Genomic DNA, 25,589 nt, shown 5'->3' on the forward strand with positions numbered 1-25,589 from the left:
TATCTTGTCTGACCATATCTGCATCGAGAAACTTTAATATGGCAGTGAATGCACTCAAAGAAAAAGCCCGCAGAGCAATGTATGCAATAAAAATGAAATTATTCAAAATCAACATCCCAATTAGAATTTGGACTAAAATATTTGACAGTGTAATCCTACCAATAGCTCTTTATGGAAGTGAGGTTTGGGGGCCACTCACTAAACTGGACTTTAAAATGTGGGACAAACATCCAATTGAAGCCCTACATGCAGAATTCTGTCGGAAAATCCTACAAGTCCAGAGAAATACACCAACTAATGCATGTAGGGCAGAATTGGGCCGTTTTCCAGTAATAATGAAAATACAGAAAAGATCATTAAAATTTTGGCTACATCTGAATTCAAGTCCAAATTCAAGTCTGCAATTTAAATCACTTCAAACCCAAGAGCTGAGCAAAGAAACGAGCCCTCTCAGTCAGCTGGTGTTGGACCTCACCAACCAAGCTGACACCAGCACTGCTTCAAAAGAAAGAATTCCAATAAGCAAAATCATGAACCAATCAAAGGAATCATATTTACAACATTGGAAAAATGAAACAAAATCACAAAGACGACTAAATTGCTATCTGACCCTAAACAGAGAATATGAATTGGCTGATTATCTCTACTCTGTCAGAGATACGAAGCAGAGACAGATCCTTACCAAGTACAGGCTGAGTGACCACCGATTGGCAATAGAAACCGGCAGACATAAAAAGACATGGCTACCCAAAGAGGAGCGTGTATGTGGTCACTGCATAACAGGGGAGGTAGAGACAGAGATGCACTTTCTCCTTTACTGTGATAAATATTCCTCACAAAGAGATGCATTATTCACAGAAATTACTAAATATATTCCAAATTTTTACAAATTGAACCCAGAGGAAAAACTAAGAATACTCATGGGCGAAGGAGCAATGACTCCTCTTGCAGCCAAATATGTATTTTCCTGCCATCGCCTGAGGGACACTGAATAATAACATCTGCATAGTAAGCAGTAACTTACTTATTATTGCTATTATTGTTATTACTGTAATTATTATTATTATTGTATTTAATTTTGTATTATTATTTACTACACTTTTATATTTGCTATCATTTATAATTTTGTTACAATGTATATTGTATACATTGTTGCTTTGGCAATATTGACACAATGTTTTTCATGCCAATAAAGCAGCTTGAATTTGAATTTGAATTTGAGAGAGAGAGAGAGATGGAGAGAGAGAGAATATAAAACCAGTAGTTACCTGCAGGCTGGGAGAGAGGGAGGTATCATAGCGCTGCAGCAGCTCAGGTAAGCCCAGCAGTGGGCGGGGCATGGAGTGATGTGGGTGTGTCAGGGTGTGGAGGGTGTGGTCTAAGGTGTCGATACGGTAACCCCGTAGCAGCGTATGGAACCCGTCCCCGCTCAGGCCCTGCCGGTCGATAGAGGAGGTGCTGCCGTACTCCCGGTGGAGAGCTGCGCCGGTGTTGGGGTTCACTGCTGTACCGTCCATTATAATGTCCTCGCTGTCGATATCACTGATGGTGACGTCACTGTTGGAACGTTGGCGGATGGGATGGAGCCCCGCCCCCTTTAAAGGGGAGCGTCCTAATAGGTCGGACAGACTGTACCTGGGATCCTCCCCCGACTCAACAGTTTCACTGTAGTCAGAGTCTATAGGGGGCTGGTCATGTGACTGTATCGCCGCTCCTGATTGTTCGAGAGGCTGTTGGTCGTTATGGAACGCTGTGACGATGCTCTCGTATTTGGGGGAGTTTTGGCATCCTCCATCACAGATATCCCTCCGAGGGGCAGGAGGCCAGTCTGTAGCCCAGGCTCGGATACCCATCTTGGGCATGGCTGTGGTCCCTGTCCCTCCTGTCTCCCCTGTCCCGTTGGTCTTCCCCCCACCACCACCACCATCAGGCTTGTTGCCCTGCTGTGTCCCCTGGGCTGGGGGCCCCATGCTGCCGTTCAGGGCCTTTAGTTTCCTGGTCAAGAGTTCCTCAGACTGAGGCTGCATGGCTCTCTGCTGCTCCTCCCCTGCCCCTCCTCCTCCCTGCAGGCAGGTCTCGTCGTCTGTGGCAGAGTGATCACTACTCATATCCTGTAGCAGACAGATTCTCAACTCCCCTCTCTGTCTGCATTACATGGTGAGACTCAGACATGGGAGGAGGCTGCTGAGGAGAAGGTTGTTTTCCTGGGTCAAGGAGTCTAGGGGGCGATCTCGCACGCTGGCGTGACAATGGACACAAGGCATCTGGATGTCCAGGGACCAACCACTAAGGAGCGTTGAAGAAAAGTAATTTTCCGTCCTTTTTCTCCTTTCACTGTGAGTTCGTCAAAGGCAAAGCAGTATTTTCCTCTTCCTTCACAGTGCCTTGTTCCTCTACTGCATTGGAGTGTGTATTAATCTTAGCACACGAAGCCGCAGCTAATTCAGGAGGACAGCTGAAGGAGCTGGATGTGATCTGCTGGTTGAAGACAAAGGCAGAAGAAGAACAAGAATGTTAGAGAATGTTAACACTGCAGCACAGTGAGAAAACAAGGGAACTCTGAGGATGGCTACACGGGGAGAACAGAACACATGAGGAGAACAGAACAGTGAAACAGAGTTAGTATAGGGAGAACAGAACAGAGATAGTATATGGAAGAGAACAGAACAGAGATAGTTTTGAGAGGAGAACAGAACAGAGATAGTTTAGGGAAGAGAACAGAACAGAGATAGTATTGAGAGGAGAACAGAACAGAGATAGTATAGGGAAGAGAACAGAACAGAGATAGTATAGAGAGTAGAACAGAACAGAGATAGTATGAGAAGGAAAACAGAACAGAGATAGTATAGGGAAGAGAACAGAACAGATATAGTATAGGGAGGAGAACAGAACAGAGATAGTATAGAGAGGAGAACAGAACATAGATAGTATAAGGAGGAAAACAGAACAGAGATACTATAGGGAGGAGAACAGAACAGAGATAGAATAGGGAGGAAAACAGAACAGAGATAGTATAGGGAGGAGAACAGAGATAGAATAGGGGGGAAAACAGAACAGAGATGGAATATGGAGGAGAACAGAACAGATATAGTATAGGGAGGAAAACAGAACAGAGACAGTACAGGGAGGAGAACAGAACAGAGATACTATAGGGAGGAGAACAGAACAGAGATAGAATAGGGAGGAAAACAGAACAGAGATGGAATATGGAGGAGAACAGAACAGATATAGTATAGAGAGGAAAACAGAACAGAGACAGTACAGGGAGGAGAACAGAGATAGTACAGGGAGGAAAACAGAACAGAGATAGTACAGGGGGGAGAACAGAACAGAGATAGTACAGGGAGGAGAACACAACAGAGATAGTACAGGGAGGAGAACAGAACAGAGATAGTATAGGGAGGAGAACAGAACAAATCAAATCAAATCAAATGTCATTTGTCACATACACATGGTTAGCAGATGTTAATGCGAGTGTAAATAAATGCTTCTGCTTCCAGTTCCGACAATGCAGTAATAACCAACAAGTAATCTAACTAACAATTCCAAAACTACTACCTTATACACACAGTGTAAAGGGATAAAGAATATGTACATAAAGATATGAATGAGTGATGGTGCAGAGCAGCATAGGCAAGATACAGTAGATGGTATCGAGTACAGTATATACATATGAGATGAGTATGTAAACAAAGTGGAATAGTTAAAGTGGCTAGTGATACATGTATTACATAAGGATGCAGTCGATGATATAGAGTACAGTATATACGTATGCATATGAGAAGAATAATGTAGGGTAAGTAACATTATATAAGGTAGCATTGTTTAAAGTGGCTAGTGATATATTTACATCCTTTCCCATCAATTCCCATTATTGGAGTGGCTGGAGTTGAGTCAGTGTGTTGGCAGCAGCCACTCAATGTTAGTGGTTGCTGTTTAACAGTCTGATGGCCTTGAGATAGAAGCTGTTTTTCAGTCTCTTGGTCCCAGCTTTGATGCACCTGTACTGACCTCGCCTTCTGGATGATAGCGGGGTGAACAGGCAGTGGCTCGGGTGGGTGTTGTCCTTGATGATCTTTATGGCCTTCCTGTAACATCGGGTGGTGTAGGTGTCCTGGAGGGCAGGTAGTTTGCCCCAGGTAGTTTGTGATACGTTGTGCAGACCTTACTACCCTCTGGAGAGCCTTACAGTTGTGGGCGGAGCAGTTGCCGTACCAGGCGGTGATACAGCCCGCCAGGATGCTCTCGATTGTGCATCTGTAGAAGTTTGTGAGTGCTTTTGGTGACAAGCCAAATTTCTTCAGCCTCCTGGGGTTGAAGAGGCGCTGCTGCGCCTTCTTCACGATGCTGTCTGTGTGAGTGGACCAATTCAGTTTGTCTGTGATGTGTATGCCGAGGAACTTAAAACGTACTACCCTCTCCACTACTGTTCCATCGATGTGGATAGGGGGGTGTTCCCTCTGCTGTTTCCTGAAGTCCACAATCATCTCCTTAGTTTTGTTGACGTTGAGTGTGAGGTTATTGTCCTGACACCACACTCCGAGGGCCCACACCTCCTCCCTGTAGGCCGTCTCGTCGTTGTTGGTAATCAAGCCTACCACTCTTGTGTCGTCCGCAAACTTGATGATTGAGTTGGAGGCGTGCGTTGCCACGCAGTCGTGGGTGAACAGGGAGTACAGGAGAGGGCTCAGAACGCACCCTTGTGGGGCCCCAGTGTTGAGGATCAGCGGGGTGGAGATGTTGTTGCCTACCCTCACCACCTGGGGGCGGCCCGTCAGGAAGTCCAGTACCCAGTTGCACAGGGTGGGGTCGAGACCCAGGGTCTCGAGCTTGATGACGAGCTTGGAGGGTACTATGGTGTTAAATGCCGAGCTGTAGTCGATGAACAGCATTCTCACATAGGTATTCCTCTTGCCCAGATGGGTTAGAGCAGTGTGCAGTGTGGTTGAGATAGTATAGGGAGGAGAACAAAACAGAGATAATTTGCTACTAAGACAAGACCATGCAGTCATAATGAGTAGATCTGCTATTTACCACCACAAACCAATACTGGCACTAAGACCGCACTCAACTAGTTAAGTAAGGCCACAACCAAACAAGAAAATGCTCATACAGAAGTGGCGCTCCTAGTGGCCGGGGACTTTCTTGCAGGCAAACTTTAATTATTTTGACCTCATTTCTACCAGCGTGTCACATGTTCAACCAGAGGGAAACAAAACTCTAGACCACCAGAGATGAACACAAAGCTCTCCCTCCACTTGGCAAATATCCTCCTGATTCCTGCTTATCCCCTCAGGGGTGCGTTCTTAGTCCCCTCCTGTACTCCCTATTCTGCATGGTCAAGCACGACTCCAACATCATCATTTAAGTTTGTCACCGACAAAGATGAGACAGCCTATAGGGAGGAGGTCAGAGACCTGGCCGTGTGGTGCCAGGACAACAACCTCTCCCTCAACGTGATCAAAACAAAGGAGATGATCGTGGACTACAGAAATAGGAGGGCCGAACACGCCCCCATTTACAGAGTTTAAAGTTCCTTGGTGTCTACATCACCAATGTCCTGTGTGGCTCAGTCGGTAGAGCATGACGCTTGCAACGCCAAGCGTCATGGGTTCGATTCCCGCTAGGGTCACCCATATGTAAAAGTAGTGGCCCCAGCCGACTTGTAAGTCGCTTTGGACAAAAGCGTCTGCTAAATGGGATATATTATTATTATATTATTAACGAACTATCATGGTCCAAAAACACCAAGGCATTTGTAAAGAGGGCACGACAACGCCTTTTCCCACTCAGGAGACGACGAATGGGTCCCCAGACCCTCAAAAAGTCCTACAGCTGGGTTTAGGGAGGGTCATGGAATTGGTAATTGATGAAATGTCTATATTTCTCTGTTTTAGAATGAGTTGCTTATTAGGATATATAATTATATTGTGTGTAATATTGTGAATTGTTAGATATTGTTAGATACTACTGCACTGTTGGAGCTGGGAACACAAACATTTAGTTAGATAATTCTGCACTGTTGGAGCTAGGAACACAAGCATTTAGTTAGATACTACTGCACTGTTGGAGCAGGGAACACAAGCATTTAGTTAGATATTACTGCACTGTTGGAGCTGGGAACACAAGCATTTAGTTAGATATTACTGCACTGTTGGAGCAGGGAACACAAGCATTTAGTTAGATACTACTGCACTGTTGGAGCTGGGAACACAAGCATTTAGTTAGATATTACTTTTGGAGCTAGGAATACAATCATTTAGTTAGATATTAGAGTTGGAGCTAGATACACAAGCATTTAGTTATATATTACTGTTGGAGCTAGGAACACAAGCATTTAGTTAGATATTACTGTTGGAGCTAGGAACACAAGCATTTAGTTAGATATTACTGCACTGTTGGAGCTGGGAACACAAGCATTTAGTTAGATATTACTGCACTGTTGGAGCAGGGAACACAAGCATTTAGTTAGATATTACTGCACTGTTGGAGCTGGGAACACAAGCATTTAGTTAGATATTACTTTTGGAGCTAGGAATACAATCATTTAGTTAGATATTAGAGTTGGAGCTAGATACACAAGCATTTAGTTATATATTACTGTTGGAGCTAGGAACACAAGCATTTAGTTAGATATTACTGTTGGAGCTAGGAACACAAGCATTTAGTTAGATATTACTGCACTGTTGGAGCTGGGAACACAAGCATTTAGTTAGATATTACTGCACTGTTGGAGCAGGGAACACAAGCATTTAGTTAGATACTACTGCACTGTTGGAGCTGGGAACACAAGCATTTAGTTAGATATTACTTTTGGAGCTAGGAATACAATCATTTAGTTAGATATTAGAGTTGGAGCTAGGTACACAAGCATTTAGTTATATATTACTGTTGGAGCTAGGAACACAAGCATTTAGTTAGATATTACTGTTGGAGCTAGGAACACAAGCATTTAGTTAGATATTACTGTTGGAGCTAGGAACACAAGCATTTAGTTAGATATTACTGTTGGAGCTAAGAACACAAGCGTTTAGTTAGATATTACACCTGCAATAACATCTGCTTAATATGTGTCTTTGATTTGATATCGATGTGTGCCTGATGCCGTCCATCATCTCTGATTCTCTGCTGGGTGAGTAATATTAATTGTTTAATTAGTGGGGGTACGGTGTACCGGTAAAATAAATAGTGGAGGTACGGTGTACCGGTAAAATAAATAGTGGAGGTACGGTGTACCGGTAAAATAAATAGTGGAGGTACGGTGTACCGGTAAAATAAATAGTGGAGGTACGGTGTACCGGTAAAATAAATAGTGGAGGTATGGTGTGCCGGTAAAATAAATAGTGGAGGTACGGTAGCCATGGAGTGGGTGGCATAGCCATGGAGTGGGTGGCATAGCCATGGAGTAGGTTGCATAGCCATGGAATGGTGGCATAGCCATGGAGTGGGTGGCATAGCCATGGAGTGGGTGGCATAGCCATGGAGTGGGTGGCATAGCCATGGAACGGTGGCATAGCCATGGAGTGGGTGGCATAGCCATGGAGTGGGTGGCATAGCCATGGAGTGGGTGGCATAGCCATGGAGTGGGTGGCATAGCCATGAAACGGTGGCATAGCCATGGAACGGTGGCATAACCATGGAGTGGGTGGCATAGCCATGGAGTGGATGGCATAACCATGGAGTGGGTGGCATAGCCATGGAGTGGGTGGCATAGCCATGGAGTGGGTGGCATAACCATGGAGTGGGTGGCATAGCCATGGAGTGGGTGGCAAAGCCATGGAACGGTGGCATAACCATGGAGTGGGTGGCATAGCCATGGAGTGGGTGGCATAGCCATGGAGTGGGTGGCATAGCCATGGAGTGGGTGGCATAGCCATGGAGTGGGTGGCATAGCCATGGAACGGTGGCATAGCCATGGAGTGGGTGGCATAGCCATGGAGTGGGTGGCATAGCCATGGAGTGGGTGGCATAGCCATGGAGTGGGTGGCATAGCCATGAAACGGTGGCATAGCAATGGAACGGTGGCATAACCATGGAGTGGGTGGCATAGCCATGGAGTGGATGGCATAACCATGGAGTGGGTGGCATAGCCATGGAGTGGGTGGCATAGCCATGGAGTGGGTGGCATAGCCATGGAGTGGGTGGCATAGCCATGGAGTGGGTGGCAAAGCCATAGAACGGTGGCATAACCATGGAGTGGGTGGCATAGCCATGGAGTGGGTGGCATAACCATGGAGTGGGTGGCATAGCCATGGAGTGGGTGGCATAGCCATGGAGTGGGTGGCATAGCCATGGAGTGGGTGGCATAGCCATGGAGTGGGTGGCATAGCCATGGAGTGGGTGGCATAGCCATGGAGTGGGTGGCATAGCCATGGAGTGGGTGGCATAGCCATGAAACGGTGGCATAGCCATGGAACGGTGGCATAACCATGGAGTGGGTGGCATAGCCATGGAGTGGATGGCATAACCATGGAGTGGGTGGCATAGCCATGGAGTGGGTGGCATAGCCATGGAGTGGGTGGCATAGCCATGGAGTGGGTGGCATAGCCATGGAGTGGGTGGCAAAGCCATGGAACGGTGGCATAACCATGGAGTGGGTGGCATAGCCATGGAGTGGGCGGCATAGCCATGGAGTGGGTGGCATAGCCATGGAGTGGGTGGCATAGCCATGGAGTGGGTGGCAAAGCCATGGAACGGTGGCATAGCCATAGAGTGGGTGGCATAGCCATGGAGTGGGCGGCATAGCCATGGAGTGGGTGGCATAGCCATGGAACGGTGGCATAGCCATGGAGTGGGTGGCATAGCCATGGAGTGGGTGGCATAACCATGGAGTGGGTGGCATAGCCATGGAGTGGGTGGCATAGCCATGGAGTGGGTGGCATAGCCATGGAGTGGGTGGCATAGCCATGAAACGGTGGCATAGCAATGGAACGGTGGCATAACCATGGAGTGGGTGGCATAGCCATGGAGTGGATGGCATAACCATGGAGTGGGTGGCATAGCCATGGAGTGGGTGGCATAGCCATGGAGTGGGTGGCATAGCCATGGAGTGGGTGGCAAAGCCATGGAACGGTGGCATAACCATGGAGTGGGTGGCATAGCCATGGAGTGGGTGGCATAGCCATGGAACGGTGGCATAACCATGGAGTGGGTGGCATAGCCTACGCTCCTAAATTTGGTGTGGTTATACGAGAATACTGACATGTTGCCAAGTCAGAAATCAGTGGCCGAGGCATGCGGACAGCAATGGAGGCATTAATTCTTATGACAATCGGCAAATGGCATTTCACTTTTTGATGTTTTGTGTAACAGATCTCTCTTTTCAGTCACCCTGTTTGGAGGATAAAATATGTTGTGAGTGGATGAACTTCAGCGCATAGCCTAGTAAGGAGCACTTTGAAAGGATTGTTTGACAATCAGATGAAAACATCATGACTGGTTGTGTTTATGACACAATAAAAGGTCATATATTTTATGATAAATCTTTATGACTGAACCTACAGAGATGCTATTGAATTAATACTATAAGGATTAGGCAGCCACCTAGTGCTGCAGTTTGACCAGGGAGGCATCTTCTGAGCTGAACCTACCACCTAGTGCTGCAGTTTGACCAGGGAGGCATCTTCTGAGCTGAACCTACCACCTAGTGCTGCAGTTTGACCAGGGAGGCATCTTCTGAGCTGAACCTACCACCTAGTGCTGCAGTTTGACCAGGGAGGCATCTTCTGAGCTGAACCTACCACCTAGTGCTGCAGTTTGACCAGGGAGGCATCTTCTGAGCTGAACCTACCACCTAGTGCTGCAGTTTGACCAGGGAGGCATCTTCTGAGCTGAACCTACCACCTAGTGCTGCAGTTTGACCAGGGAGGCATCTTCTGAGCTGAACCTACCACCTAGTGCTGCAGTTTGACCAGGGAGGCATCTTCTGAGCTGAACCTACCACCTAGTGCTGCAGTTTGACCAGGGAGGCATCTTCTGAGCTGAACCTACCACCTAGTGCTGCAGTTTGACCAGGGAGGCATCTTCTGAGCTGAACCTACCACCTAGTGCTGCAGTTTGACCAGGGAGGCATCTTCTGAGCTGAACCTACCACCTAGTGCTGCAGTTTGACCAGGGAGGCATCTTCTGAGCTGAACCTACCACCTAGTGCTGCAGTTTGACCAGGGAGGCATCTTCTGGGCTGAACCTACCAAGATGCACCTTCAACAACACTTAACACCTCACACTATTCTGCCCAAAAACAATGATAACTTATCTCACCCAGTGGCATGAGGGCTATTTACATAGGTGAGGGCTGATGCCGCGCCATGATGCTTTGTCAAAGCCGAGGGCGCAAAATATTTGGCTTGTCCATGCCCAACGCGCCTCTCCAGATGCCTCCTCTAAAAAATTGTGTTTAATTTTCCGTTATTATGTTCTGTTCTGCCGACTCTTAGCAGAGAAAAAATTGTCCCGGGGCAAAACCTATTGACGACCCCTGCTGTACACTAGCCTATTCTAGTTTAGCAGGGATAGTAGGGGGTGGACAGTTTTTGTCTCGCCTAAGGCGGAAGAACATCAAGGGCACATACATTTTTGTTGGTGCAGGTGCGTGGGAGGTTCAGTACCGGGAAGACATCTACTTTCACCCCTGATTAGAGCAACAACCAGGGGCTTTGTGTTGGAGCCTATTTCTTCCTATTTAACAAATAAGACCGATCTGTTTGACAGACCAAATTAGGCTATGTCCATAGACTTGTAAATTCCCCTCATGCACCAAGTGCAGAACAGACCATGGAAGGCGCACAGTAATACATAGAGCCATGACTACATGGAATTCTATTCCACAGGGAATAGGGACAAATGCAGGTAGACAACTCTGTCTAGGGACACCTGCAGGTAGGCTACTATGTCTAGGGACACCTGTGGGGAGGGTACTATGTCTAGGGACACCTGCAGGTAGACTACTCTGTCTAGGGACACCTGCAGGTAGACTACTCTGTCTAGGGAGACCTGCAGGTAGACTACTCTGTCTAGGGACACCTGCAGGTAGACTACTCTGTCTAGGGACACCTGCAGGTAGACTACTCTGTCTAGGGACACCTGCAGGTAGACTACTCTGTCTAGGGACACCTGCAGGTAGACTACTCTGTCTAGGGACACCTGCAGGTAGACTACTCTGTCTAGGGAGACCTGCAGGTAGACTACTCTGTCTAGGGACACCTGCAGGTAGACTACTCTGTCTAGGGACACCTGCAGGTAGACTACTCTGTCTAGGGACACCTGCAGGTAGGCTACTATGTCTAGGGACACCTGCAGGTAGACTACTCTGTCTAGGGACACCTGCAGGTAGGCTACTATGTCTAGGGACACCTGTGGGGAGGGTACTATGTCTAGGGACACCTGCAGGTAGACTACTCTGTCTAGGGACACCTGCAGGTAGACTACTCTGTCTAGGGACACCTCCAGGTAGACTACTCTGTCTAGGGACACCTGCAGGTAGACTACTCTGTCTAGGGACACCTGCAGGTAGACTACTCTGTCTAGGGACACCTGCAGGTAGACTACTCTGTCTAGGGACACCTGCAGGTAGACTACTCTGTCTAGGGACACCTGCAGGTAGACTACTCTGTCTAGGGACACCTCCAGGTAGACTACTCTGTCTAGGGACACCTGCAGGTAGGCTACTATGTCTAGGGACACCTGCAGGTAGACTACTCTGTCTAGGGACACCTGCAGGTAGGCTACTATGTCTAGGGACACCTGTGGGGAGGGTACTCTGTCTAGGGACACCTGCAGGTAGACTACTCTGTCTAGGGACACCTGCAGGTAGACTACTCTGTCTAGGGACACCTCCAGGTAGACTACTCTGTCTAGGGACACCTGCAGGTAGACTACTCTGTCTAGGGACACCTGCAGGTAGACTACTCTGTCTAGGGAGACCTGCAGGTAGACTACTCCGTCTAGGGACACCTGCAGGTAGGCTACTCTGTCTAGGGAGACCTGCAGGTAGGCTACTCTGTCTAGGGAGACCTGCAGGTAGACTACTCTGTCTAGGGACACCTGCAGGTAGGCTACTCTGTCTAGGGACACCTGCAGGTAGGCTACTATGTCTAGGGACACCTGCAGGTAGACTACTCTGTCTAGGGACACCTGTGGGGAGGGTACTATGTCTAGGGACACCTGCAGGTAGACTACTCTGTCTAGGGACACCTGCAGGTAGACTACTCTGTCTAGGGACACCTCCAGGTAGACTACTCTGTCTAGGGACACCTGCAGGTAGACTACTCTGTCTAGGGACACCTGCAGGTAGACTACTCTGTCTAGGGACACCTGCAGGTAGACTACTCTGTCTAGGGACACCTGCAGGTAGACTACTCTGTCTAGGGACTCCTGCAGGTAGACTACTCTGTCTAGGGACACCTGCAGGTAGACTACTCTGTCTAGGGACACCTGCAGGTAGACTACTCTGTCTAGGGACACCTGCAGGTAGACTACTCTGTCTAGGGACTCCTGCAGGTAGACTACTCTGTCTAGGGACACCTGCAGGTAGACTACTCTGTCTAGGGACACCTGCAGGTAGACTACTCTGTCTAGGGACACCTGCAGGTAGACTACTCTGTATAGGGACACCTGCAGGTAGACTACTCTGTCTAGGGAGACCTGCAGGTAGACTACTATGTCTAGGGACACCTGCAGGTAGACTACTCTGTCTAGGGACACCTGTGGGGAGGGTACTATGTCTAGGGACACCTGCAGGTAGACTACTCTGTCTAGGGACACCTGCAGGTAGACTACTCTGTCTAGGGACACCTCCAGGTAGACTACTCTGTCTAGGGACACCTGCAGGTAGACTACTCTGTCTAGGGACACCTGCAGGTAGACTACTCTGTCTAGGGACACCTGCAGGTAGACTACTCTGTCTAGGGACACCTGCAGGTAGACTACTCTGTCTAGGGAGACCTGCAGGTAGGCTACTATGTCTAGGGACACCTGCAGGTAGACTACTCTGTCTAGGGACTCCTGCAGGTAGACTACTCTGTCTAGGGACACCTGCAGGTAGACTACTCTGTCTAGGGACACCTGCAGGTAGACTACTCTGTCTAGGGACACCTGCAGGTAGACTACTCTGTCTAGGGACTCCTGCAGGTAGGCTACTATGTCTATTTACCAATTGGGGAGAAGAAAAAAACAATGAAGAAAAAAAGATTTAAGGCACACTGAACCAGCATTGTGCAGCAATACGCCATCCCATCTGGTTTGGGCTTAGTGGGACTATCATTTTTTTCGCAACAGGATAAGACCCAGCACACCTCCAGGATGTGTAAGGGCTATTTGACCAAGAAGGAGAGTGATGGAGTGCTGCATCAGATGACCTGGCCAATCACCCGACCTCAACGCAATTGAGATAGTTTGGGATGAATTGAACCACAGAACCTCAGCCAACAAGTGTTCAGCATATGTGGGAACTCTTTCAAGACTGTTGGAAAAGCATTCCAGGTGAAGCTGGTTGACAGAATGCCAAGCTTGTGCAAAGCTGTCATCAAGTCAAAGGGTGTCTACTTTGAAGAATCTTAAATATAAAATATATTTTGATTTGTTTAAAATTTTTGTTTCATAGTTTTGATGTCTTCACTTCTTTAAAATGTAGAAAATAGTCCAAAATATGAAAAACTCTTGAATGAGTAGGTGTGTCCAAACTTTGACTTGTACTGTATTTACTACCCTTAGGCACCTCCTCATATCATACTGAAGAATGTGTACCTCCCATATGGCACCCTGTTCCCTACATAGTGCACTTCTCCACATGAGCCATGGTCAAAAGTAGTGCACTATGTAGGGAATAGAATAGACCTATTCAGGTCAGTGCTAGGATTGTCTGTTCTCTACTTGACTTGTATATGGCCTGAACATATGCCTTTAGCCAGACACACATATATATATATATAATCAGATCATTTGAGACTGTGTGTCTGTCTGGCTGTTTGATCATCTCGATGTGGCTCATATTTCTGTTTATCCTGTGTTAACAGTAGACTACAGAGGCAGATAAACACAGCTGGACTTGTGGGGAGAGGAGGAGAGGAGAAGAGGAGAGGGGAAAGAAAGGAGGAGGGGTTGGGAGGCAGAGGGGAGGGAGAGGAGGAGAGGAGGAGAGGAGGAGAGGAGGAGAGTAAGAGGGAGGCAGAGGGGTGGGAGAGGAGGAGAGGGGAAAGAAAGGAGGAGGGGTTGGGAGGCAGAGGGGAGGCAGAGGAGGAGAGTAAGAGGGAGGCAGAGGGGAGGGAGAGGAGGAGAGGAGGAGAGTAAGAGGGAGGCAGAGGGGAGGGAGAGGAGGAGAGGAGGAGAGTAAGAGAGAGGAGAGGAGGAGAGGGGAAAGAAAGGAGGAGGGGTTGGGAGGCAGAGGGGAGGCAGAGGGGAGGGAGAGGAGGAGAGGAGGAGAGGGGACTAATTTGGAGGCAGAGGATGAGAGGAGGAGAGTAAGAGAGAGGAGAGGAGAGGGGACTAATATGGAGGCAGAGGAGGGAGGATACTCAGTCACCCTGACATTATCTTCATCATATGGTAACTTAACATCATATTAGGCTGTGCTAACTGTGGTCAAGTTGTCCAACATTAGGTTTCTCTCAACAGCTCAAGATGTATCATCAGACAGGGGAGTTGAGACAGAACCAACCCCTATAAGACAGATCAATAATCAACAGGGGAGTTGAGACAGAACCAACCCCTATAAGACAGATCAATAATCAACAGGGGAGTTGAGACAGAACCAACCCCTATAAGACAGATCAATAATCAACAGGGGAGTTGAGACAGAACCAACCCCTATAAGGCAGATCAATAATCTACAGAGGAGCATGTTATGGGGGGGCTGGTGAACCGTCTGGGGGATTTCGTAGTGCTGTGGAGCATCATGGGTTCATGCTTGTTTCTAACGTTTAAATATAAATATACAGTTTGTGCTTTTAATGATGCAACTATTGGGCCAATAAAAAATAAATTAAACATTTATGTTTGTCTGATTCCCAAACTCTTGGTGTCTGTATGTCCTCTGATAACTGGCCCTGTTAGGCTGAAAAGACTAGACAGAGTAGTCTAAATGCAGGTCTCCCTAGACAGAGTCGTCTACAGGAAGGTGTCCCTAGACAGAGTAGTCTACCTGCAGGTGTCCCTAGACAGAGTAGTCTACCTGCAGGTGTCCCTAGACAGAGTAGTCTACCTGCAGGTGTCCCTAGACAGAGTAGTCTACCTGCAGGTGTCCCTAGACAGAGTAGTCTACCTGCAGGTGTCCCTAGACAGAGTAGTCTACCGGAAGGTGTCCCTAGACAGAGTAGTCTACCTGCAGGTGTCCCTAGACAGAGTAGTCTACCTGCAGGTGTCCCTAGACAGAGTAGTCTACCTGCAGGTGTCCCTAGACAGAGTAGTCTACCTGCAGGTGTCCCTAGACAGAGTAGTCTACCTGCAGGTGTCCCTAGACAGAGTAGTCTACCTGCAGGTGTCCCTAGACAGAGTAGTCTACCTGCAGGTGTCCCTAGACAGAGTAGTCTACCTGCAGGTGTCCCTATACAGAGTTGTCTACCTGCAGGTGTCCCTAGACAGAGTAGTCTACCTGCAGGTGTCCCTATACAGAGTAGTCTACCTGCAGGTGTCCCTAGACAGAGTAGTCTACCTGCAGGTGTCCCTAGACAGAGTAGTCTACCTGCAGGTGTCCCTAGACAGAGTAGTCTACCTGCAGGTGTCCCTAGACAGAGTAGTCTACCTGCAGGTGTCCCTAGCCAGAGTAGTCTACCTGCAGGTGTCCCTAGACAGAGTAGTCTACCTGCAGGTGTCCCTAGACAGAGTAGTCTACCTGCAGGTGTCCCTAGACAGAGTAGTCTACCTGCAGGTGTCCCTAGACAGAGTAGTCTACCTGCAGGTGTCCCTATACAGAGTTGTCTACCTGCAGGTGTCCCTAGACAGAGTAGTCTACCTGCAGGTGTCCCTATACAGAGTAGTCTACCTGCAGGTGTCCCTAGACAGAGTAGTCTACCTGCAGGTGTCCCTATACAGAGTAGTCTACCTGCAGGTGTCCCTAGACAGAGTAGTCTACCTGCAGGTGTCCCTAGACAGAGTAGTCTACCTGCAGGTGTCCCTAGACAGAGTAGTCTACCTGCAGGTTTCCCTAGACAGAGTAGTCTACCTGCAGGTTTCCCTAGACAGAGTAGTCTACCTGGAGGTGTCCCTAGACAGAGTAGTCTACCTGCAGGTGTCCCTAGACAGAGTAGTCTACCTGCAGGTGTCCCTAGACAGAGTAGTCTACCTGCAGGTGTCCCTATACAGAGTTGTCTACCTGCAGGTGTCCCTAGACAGAGTAGTCTACCTGCAGGTGTCCCTAGACAGAGTTGTCTACCTGCAGGTGTCCCTAGACAGAGTAGTCTACCTGCAGGTGTCCCTATACAGAGTAGTCTACCTGCAGGTGTCCCTAGACAGAGTAGTCTACCTGCAGGTGTCCCTAGACAGAGTAGTCTACCTGCAGGTGTCCCTATACAGAGTAGTCTACCTGCAGGTGTCCCTAGACAGAGTAGTCTACCTGCAGGTGTCCCTAGACATAGTAGCCTACCTGCAGGTGTCCCTAGACAGAGTAGCCTACCTGCAGGTGTCCCTAGACATAGTAGTCTACCTGCAGGTGTCCCTATACAGAGTAGTCTACCTGCAGGTGTCCCTAGACAGAGTAGTCTACCTGCAGGTGTCCCTAGACAGAGTCGTCTACATGTACCATAATCTCATTTTTACTTTTTGTTTGTTATTCAATTGAAAGTTACAGTCTCATCACTGCATCTCCCGTACAGACTCGGGAGAGGCGAATGCCCGCCTAACCCGGAACCCAGCCACACCGATGTGTCGTTTGAAACACCGTACACCTGCTGACCATGTCAGCGTGCACTGTGCCCGGCCCGCCACAGGAGTCACCAGAGCACAAGTAGCCTAGTGGTTAGAGCGTTGGACTTGTAGCCGACAGGTTGCTCGATCGAATCCCTGAGCTGACATGGTAAAAATCTGTCGTTCTGCCCCTGAACAAGGCAGTTAACCCACTGTTCCTTGGCCATCATCAAAAATAAGATTTTGTTCTTAAAATGGCTCGTCTAGTTAAATAAAGGTTAAATAAAAAAATCTCACAAAGACACGGAGGTTGGAACCGAGCATCTGAAATTTGGACTTATCAGAGCAAAGGACAGATTTCCATCGGTCTAAGGTCCATTACTCATGTTTCTTTGCCCAAGTAAGTCTCTGCTTCTTATTGGTGTCCTTTAGTAGTGGTTTCTTTGCAGCAATTCAACCATGAAGGTCTGATTCACACAGTCTCGTCTGAACAGTTGATGTTGAGATGTGTCTGTTACTTGAACTCTGTGAAGCATTTATTTGGGCTGCAATTTCTGAGGCTGGTAACTCTAATGAACTTATTTTAATAATGGGCAGTAATACATAGTGATAATGGACATTACTACATAGTATTAATGGACTGTATTACATAGTAATAGTACTACATAGTATTAATAGACCGTACTACATAGTAATAGTGGACTGTACTACATAGTAATAGTGGACTGTACTACATAGAATTAATAGACCATACTACATAGTATTAATAGACCATACTACATAGTATTAATAGACCGTACTACATAGTATTAATAGACCGTACTACATAGTATTAATAGACCGTACTACATAGTAATAGTGGACTGTACTACATAGTATTAATAGACTGTACTACATAGTAATAATGGACTGTACTACATAGTATTAGTAGACCATACTACATAGTAATAGTGGACTGTACTACATAGTATTAATAGACCATACTACATAGTAATAGTGGACTGTACTACATAGTAATAGTGGACTGTACTACATAGTAATAGTGGACTGTACTACATAGTATTAATAGACCGTACTACATAGTAATAGTGGACTGTATTACATAGTATTAATAGACCATACTACATAGTAATAATGGACTGTACTACATAGTATTAATAGACCGTACTACATAGTATTAGTAGACCATACTACATAGTATTAATAGACCGTACTACATAGTATTAATAGACCGTACTACATAGTATTAGTAGACCGTACTACATAGTAATAGTGGACTGTACTACATAGTATTAATAGACCGTACTACATAGTAATAGTGGACTGTACTACATAGTATTAATAGACTGTACTACATAGTAATAGTGGACTGTACTACATAGTATTAATAGACCATACTACATAGTAATAGTGGACTGTACTACATAGTATTAATAGACTGTACTACATAGTAATAGTGGACTGTATTACATAGTATTAATAGACTGTACTACATAGTTATATTGGACTGTATTACATAGTATTAATAGACTGTACTACATAGTAATAATGGACTGTACTACATAGTATTAATAGACCGTACTACATAGTAATAGTGGACTGTATTACATAGTAATAATGGACTGTACTACATAGTATTAATAGACCGTACTACATAGTAATAGTGGACTGTATTACATAGTATTAATAGACCGTACTACATAGTAATAGTGGACTGTATTACATAGTATTAATAGACTGTACTACATAGTTATATTGGACTGTAGTACATATTATTAATAGACTGTACTACATAGTAATAGTGGACTGTACTACATAGTAATAGTGGACTGTATTACATAGTATTAATAGACCGTACTACATAGTAATAGTGGACTGTATTACATAGTATTAATAGACCATACTACATAGTAATAGTGGACTGTACTACATAGTATTAATAGACCGTACTACATAGTATTAATAGACCGTACTACATAGTATTAATAGACCGTACTACATAGTAATAGTGGACTGTATTACATAGTATTAATAGACTGTACTACATAGTAATAGTGGACTGTACTACATAGTAATAGTGGACTGTACTACATAGTATTAATAGACCGTACTACATAGTATTAATAGACCGTACTACATAGTATTAATAGACCGTACTACATAGTAATAATGGACTGTACTACATAGTATTAATAGACCATACTACATGGTATTAATAGACCGTACTACATAGTAATAGTGGACTGTACTACATAGTATTAATAGACCATACTACATAGTAATAATGGACTGTACTACATAGTATTAATAGACCGTACTACATAGTATTAATAGACCGTACTACATAGTAATAGTGGACTGTACTACATAGTATTAATAGACCATACTACATAGTAATAATGGACTGTACTACATAGTATTAATAGACCGTACTACATAGTATTAATAGACCGTACTACATAGTAATAGTGGACTGTACTGCATAGTATTAATAGACCATACTACATAGTAATAGTGGACTGAACTACATAGTATTAATAGACCATACTACATATTAATTTTGGAACATACTACGTCGTAATAATGGACTGTACTGTATGACAGTCTACCAACGGACTGCCCCAGTATTCAGTTTAGTTCTGTATTCAGTTTAGTATGACAGTCTAACAACGGACTGCCCCAGTATCTAGTTTAGTATGACATCCTTCCTGTTTGGCCCTGTCCGGGGGTGTCCTCGGATGGGGCCACAGTGTCTCCTGACCCCTCCTGTCTCAGCCTCCAGTATTTATGCTGCAGTAGTTTATGTGTCGGGGGAATAGGGTCAGATTGTTATATCTGGAGTCCTATTCAGTGTCCTGTGTGAATTTAAGTGTGCTCTCCCTAATTCTCTCTTTCTCTCTTTCTTTCTCTCTCTCGGAGGACCTGAGCCCTAGGACCATGCCTCAGGACTACCAGACTACTCCAGTTTCAACTGTTCTGCCTTATTATTATTGGACCATGCTGGTCATTTAAGAACATTTGAACATCTTGGCCATGTTCTGTTATGATCTCCACCAGGCACAGCCAGAAGAGGACGGCCACCCCACAGAGCCTGGTTCCTCTCTAGGTTTCTTCCTAGGTTTTGGCCTTTCTAGGTAGTTTTTCCTAGCCACCGTGCTTCTACACCTGCATTGCTTGCTGTTTGGGATTTTAGGCTGGGTTTCTGTACAGCACTTTGAGATATCAGCTGATGTACGAAGGGCTCCATGAATACATTTGATTTGATTTGACAGTCTACCAACGGACTGCCACATTGTCCAGTTTAGTATGACAGTCTACCAACGGACTGCCCCAGTATCCAGTTTAGTATGACAGTCTACCAACGGACTGCCACATTGTCCAGTTTAGTATGACAGTCTACCAACGGACTGCCACATTGTCCAGTTTAGTATGACAGTCTACCAACGGACTTCCCCAGTATTCAGGTTAGTATGACAGTCTACCAACGGACTGCCCCAGTATTCAGGTTAGTATGACAGTCTACCAACGGACTGCCCCAGTATCCAGTTTAGTATGACAGTCTACCAACGGACTGCCCCAGTATCCAGTTTAGTATGACAGTCTACCAACGGACTGCCCCAGTATCCAGTTTAGTATCCAGTTTAGTATGACAGTCTACCAACGGACTGCCCCAGTATCCAGTTTAGTATGACAGTCTACCAACGGACTGCCCCAGTATCCAGTTTAGTATGACAGTCTACCAACGGACTGCCCCAGTAACCAGTTTAGTATGACAGTCTACCAACGGACTGCCCCAGTATCCAGTTTAGTATGACAGTCTACCAACGGACTGCCCCAGTATCCAGTTTAGTATCCAGTTTAGTATGACAGTCTACCAACGGACTGCCCCAGTATCCAGTTTAGTATGACAGTCTACCAACGGACTGCCCCAGTATCCAGTTTAGTATGACAGTCTACCAACGGACTGCCACATTGTCCAGTTTAGTATGACAGTCTACCGACGGACTGCCCCAGTATCCAGTTTAGTATGACAGTCTACCAACGGACTGCCCCAGTATCCAGTTTAGTATGACAGTCTACCAACGGACTGCCACATTGTCCAGTTTAGTATGACAGTCTACCGACGGACTGCCCCAGTATCCAGTTTAGTATGACAGTCTACCAACGGACTGCCCCAGTACCCAGTTTAGTATGACAGTATACCAACGGACTGCCCCAGTATCCAGTTTAGTATGACAGTCTACCAACGGACTTCCCCAGTATCCAGTTTAGTATGACAGTCTACCAACGGACTGCCCCAGGACCCAGTTTAGTATGACAGTCTACCAACGGACTGCCCCAGTAACCAGTTTAGTATGACAGTCTACCAACGGACTGCCCCAGTATCCAATTTAGTTTGACAGTCTACCAACAGACTGACCCAGTATCCAGCTCCGGGACAGAGCAGCAGAGCAGGGCCAGAGAAGCAGAGCAGGGCCAGAGCAGGGCCAGAGCAGCAGATCAGGGCCAGAGCAGGGCCAGAGCAGCAGATCAGGGCCAGAGCAGGGCCAGAGAAGCAGAGCAGGGCCAGAGCAGGGCCAGAGAAGCAGAGCAGGGCCAGAGCAGGGCCAGAGCAGCAGATCAGGGCCAGAGCAGGGCCAGAGCAGCAGATCAGGGCCAGAGCAGGGCCAGAGCAGCAGAGCAGGGCCAGAGCAGGGCCAGAGCAGCAGATCAGGGCCAGAGCAGGGCCAGAGAAGCAGAGCAGGGCCAGAGAAGCAGAGCAGGGCCAGAGAAGCAGAGCAGGGCCAGAGCAGGGCCAGAGCAGCAGATCAGGGCCAGAGCAGCAGAGCAGGGCCAGAGCAGCAGATCAGGGCCAGAGCAGGGCCAGAGCAGGGCCAGAGAAGCAGAGCAGGGCCAGAGCAGCAGATCAGGGCCAGAGCAGGGCCAGAGCAGGGCCAGAGAAGCAGAGCAGGGCCAGAGCAGCAGAGCAGGGCCAGAGCAGCAGATCAGGGCCAGAGCAGGGCCAGAGCAGGGCCAGAGAAGCAGAGCAGGGCCAGAGCAGGGCCAGAGAAGCAGAGCAGGGCCAGAGCAGGGCCAGAGCAGCAGATCAGGGCCAGAGCAGGGCCAGAGCAGCAGATCAGGGCCAGAGCAGGGCCAGAGCAGCAGAGCAGGGCCAGAGCAGGGCCAGAGCAGCAGATCAGGGCCAGAGCAGGGCCAGAGAAGCAGAGCAGGGCCAGAGAAGCAGAGCAGGGCCAGAGAAGCAGAGCAGGGCCAGAGCAGGGCCAGAGCAGCAGATCAGGGCCAGAGCAGCAGAGCAGGGCCAGAGCAGCAGATCAGGGCCAGAGCAGGGCCAGAGCAGGGCCAGAGAAGCAGAGCAGGGCCAGAGCAGGGCCAGAGAAGCAGAGCAGGGCCAGAGCAGCAGAGCAGGGCCAGAGCAGCAGATCAGGGCCAGAACAGGGCCAGAGCAGGGCCAGAGAAGCAGAGCAGGGCCAGAGCAGCAGAGCTAGCACAAAGTACCACCTGTGCGAGGGGAAAGACGTAGAAGTTGTATCTGTGCTCTTCAAAATAACAAAGAGCTCCTTTCTGTAGTTCCTTGTGCCTGACAATCATGTGTTAGTTCTGTTTTCTGGTTTCTCTGTAATGAAGTGACTTCATGTTGACCCTGACCCAGCCGGAGTCACAGGAGTGTGAGGAGCCCTTATTTCACAAGATGACATGAAATACCTTAGAGCCAGTGGTGTAAAGTACTTCACTAAAAATACTTTAAAGTACAACTTAAGTCGTTTTTTGGGGCATTTGTAATTTACTTTACTATTTATTTTTTTGACATCCTTAACTTTTACTTTTACACCAGATTCCTCAAGAAAATATTGTATTTTTCCCTGACAACCCAAAGTACTTGTTAGATTTTGAATGCTTAGCAGGACAGGAAAATTGTGAAATTCATGCACATATGAAGAGAACACCTGGTCATCTCTACTGCCTCGGATCTGGAGGACTCACTAAACAGAGAACATCCCTGGTCATCCCTACTGCCTCTGATCTGGAGGACTCACTAAACAGAGAACATCCCTGGTTATCCCTACTGCCTCTGATCTGGAGGACTCACTAAACAGAGAACATCCCTGGTCATCTCTACTGCCTCTGATCTGGAGGACTCACTAAACAGAGAACATCCCTGGGCATCCGTACTGCCTTGGTTCTTGGTGGACTCACTAAACACAAATGCATCTTTTGTAAATAATGTCTGAGTGTTAGAGTGTGCCCCTGGCTATCTGTAATGATGTCTGAGTGTTGGAGTTTGCCCCTGGCTATCTGTAATGATGTCTGAGTGTTGGAGTGTGCCTATGGCTATCTGTAATGATGTCTGAGTGTTGGCGTTTGCCCTTGGCTGTCTGTAAATAATGTCTGAGTGTTGGAGTGTGCCCCTGGCTATCTGTAAATAATGTCTGAGTGTTGGAGTGTCCCCTGGCGATCTGTAAATAATGTCTGAGTGTTGGAGTGTGCCCTGGCTATCTGTAAATAATGTCTGAGTGTTGGAGTGTGCCCCTGGCTATCTGTAAATCATGTTTGAGTGTTGGAGTGTGCCCCTGGCTATCTGCAAATCATGTCTGAGTGTTGGAGTGTCCCCTGGCTATCTGTAAATCATGTCTGAGTGTTGGAGTGTGCCCTGGCTATCTGTAAATAATGTCTGAGTGTTGGAGTGTCCCCTGGCTATCTGTAAATAATGTCTGAGTGTTGGAGTGTGCCCCTGGCTATCTGTAAATAATGTCTGAGTGTTGGAGTGTCCCCTGGCTATCTGTAAATCATGTCTGAGTGTTGGAGTGTCCCCTGGCTATCTGTAAATAATGTCTGAGTGTTGGAGTGTGCCCTGGTTATCTGTAAATAATGTCTGAGTGTTGGAGTGTCCCCTGGCTATCTGTAAATAATGTCTGAGTGTTGGAGTGTGCCTATGGCTATCTGTAATGATGTCTGAGTGTTGGCGTTTGCCCTTGGCTGTCTGTAAATAATGTCTGAGTGTTGGAGTGTGCCCCTGGCTATCTGTAAATCATGTCTGACTGTTGGAGTGTGCCCTGGCTATCTGTAAATAATGTCTGAGTGTTGGAGTGTCCCCTGGCGATCTGTACATAATGTCTGAGTGTTGGAGTGTCCCCTGGCGATCTGTAAATAATGTCTGTGTGTTGGAGTGCCCCCTGGCGATCTGTAAATAATGTCTGAGTGTTGGAGTGTCCCCTGGCTATCTGCAAATAATGTCTGAGTGTTGGAGTGTGCCCCTGGCTATATGCAAATAATGTCTGAGTGTTGGAGTGTGCCCCTGGCTATCTGCAAATCATGTCTGAGTGTTGGAGTGTGCCCCTGGCTATCTGCAAATCATGTCTGAGTGTTGGAGTGTCCCCTGGCTATCTGTAAATCATGTCTGAGTGTTGGAGTGTGCCCTGGCTATCTGTAAATAATGTCTGAGTGTTGGAGTGTCCCCTGGCTATCTGTAAATAATGTCTGAGTGTTGGAGTGTGCCCTGGCTATCTGTAAATAATGTCTGAGTGTTGGAGTGTCCCCTGGCTATCTGTAAATAATGTCTGAGTGTTGGAGTGTCCCCTGGCTATCTGTAAATAATGTATGAGTGTTGGAGTGTGCCCCTGGCTATCTGTAATGATGTCTGAGTGTTGGAGTTTGCCCCTGGCTATCTGTAATGATGTCTGAGTGTTGGCGTTTGCCCTTTGCTGTCTGTAAATAATGTCTGAGTGTTGGAGTGTGCCCCTGGCTATCTGTAAATCATGTCTGAGTGTTGGAGTGTCCCCTGGCTATCTGTAATGATGTCTGAGTGTTGGAGTGTGCCCTGGCTATCTGTAAATAATGTCTGAGTGTTGGAGTGTGCCCCTGGCTATCTGTAAATAATGTCTGAGTGTTGGAGTGCCCCCTGGCTATCTGTAAATAATGTCTGAGTGTTGGAGTGTGCCCCTGGCTATCTGTAAATAATGTCTGAGTGTTGGAGTGTGCCCCTGGCTATCTGCAAATCATGTCTGAGTGTTGGAGTGTGCCCCTGGCTATCTGCAAATCATGTCTGAGTGTTGGAGTGTCCCATGGCTATCTGTAAATAATGTCTGAGTGTTGGAGTGTGCCCTGGCTATCTGTAAATAATGTCTGAGTGTTGGAGTGTGCCCCTGGCTATCTGCAAATCATGTCTGAGTGTTGGAGTGTCCCCTGGCTATCTGTAAATCATGTCTGAGTGTTGGAGTTTGCCCTGGCTATCTGTAAATAATATCTGAGTGTTGGAGTGCCCCCTGGCGATCTGTAAATCATGTCTGAGTGTTGGAGTGTGCCCTGGCTATCTGTAAATAATGTCTGAGTGTTGGAGTGTCCCCTGGCTATCTGTAAATAATGTCTGAGTGTTGGAGTGTGCCCCTGGCTATCTGTAATGATGTCTGAGTGTTGGAGTTTGCCCCTGGCTATCTGTAATGATGTCTGAGTGTTGGCGTTTGCCCTTTGCTGTCTGTAAATAATGTCTGAGTGTTGGAGTGTGCCCCTGGCTATCTGTAAATCATGTCTGAGTGTTGGAGTGTCCCCTGGCTATCTGTAATGATGTCTGAGTGTTGGAGTGTGCCTATGGCTATCTGTAATGATGTCTGAGTGTTGGCGTTTGCCCTTGGCTATCTGTAATGATGTCTGAGTGTTGGAGTGTGCCCCTGGCTATCTGTAATGATGTCTGAGTGTTGGAGTTTGCCCCTGGCTATCTGTAATGATGTCTGAGTGTTGGCGTTTGCCCTTGGCTGTCT

At 47.1% G+C, this 25,589-nt stretch overlaps 1 protein-coding gene across 2 annotated transcripts in view; it reads right to left on the reverse strand.

Moving 5' to 3' along the window:
• The window catches only part of LOC135505296 (signal-induced proliferation-associated 1-like protein 2), a 492,209-nt gene that overhangs the window by 389,182 nt on the left and 77,438 nt on the right, over nt 1–25,589 (reverse strand). The window contains exon 3 of one of the 2 annotated variants that reach the window (XM_064924538.1): nt 1,269–2,478. The exons of the other annotated variant lie outside the window; for it this stretch is intronic. Coding sequence (XP_064780610.1) covers nt 1,269–2,108 — 840 coding nt within the window. The 5' untranslated portion in view covers nt 2,109–2,478. The remainder of the gene's footprint in view (nt 1–1,268; nt 2,479–25,589) is intronic. 2 annotated transcript variants of the gene reach the window in all.

This window comes from Oncorhynchus masou, chromosome 18 (genome assembly GCF_036934945.1).
Source record: "Oncorhynchus masou masou isolate Uvic2021 chromosome 18, UVic_Omas_1.1, whole genome shotgun sequence".
NCBI classification, from domain to species: Eukaryota; Metazoa; Chordata; class Actinopteri; order Salmoniformes; family Salmonidae; genus Oncorhynchus; species Oncorhynchus masou.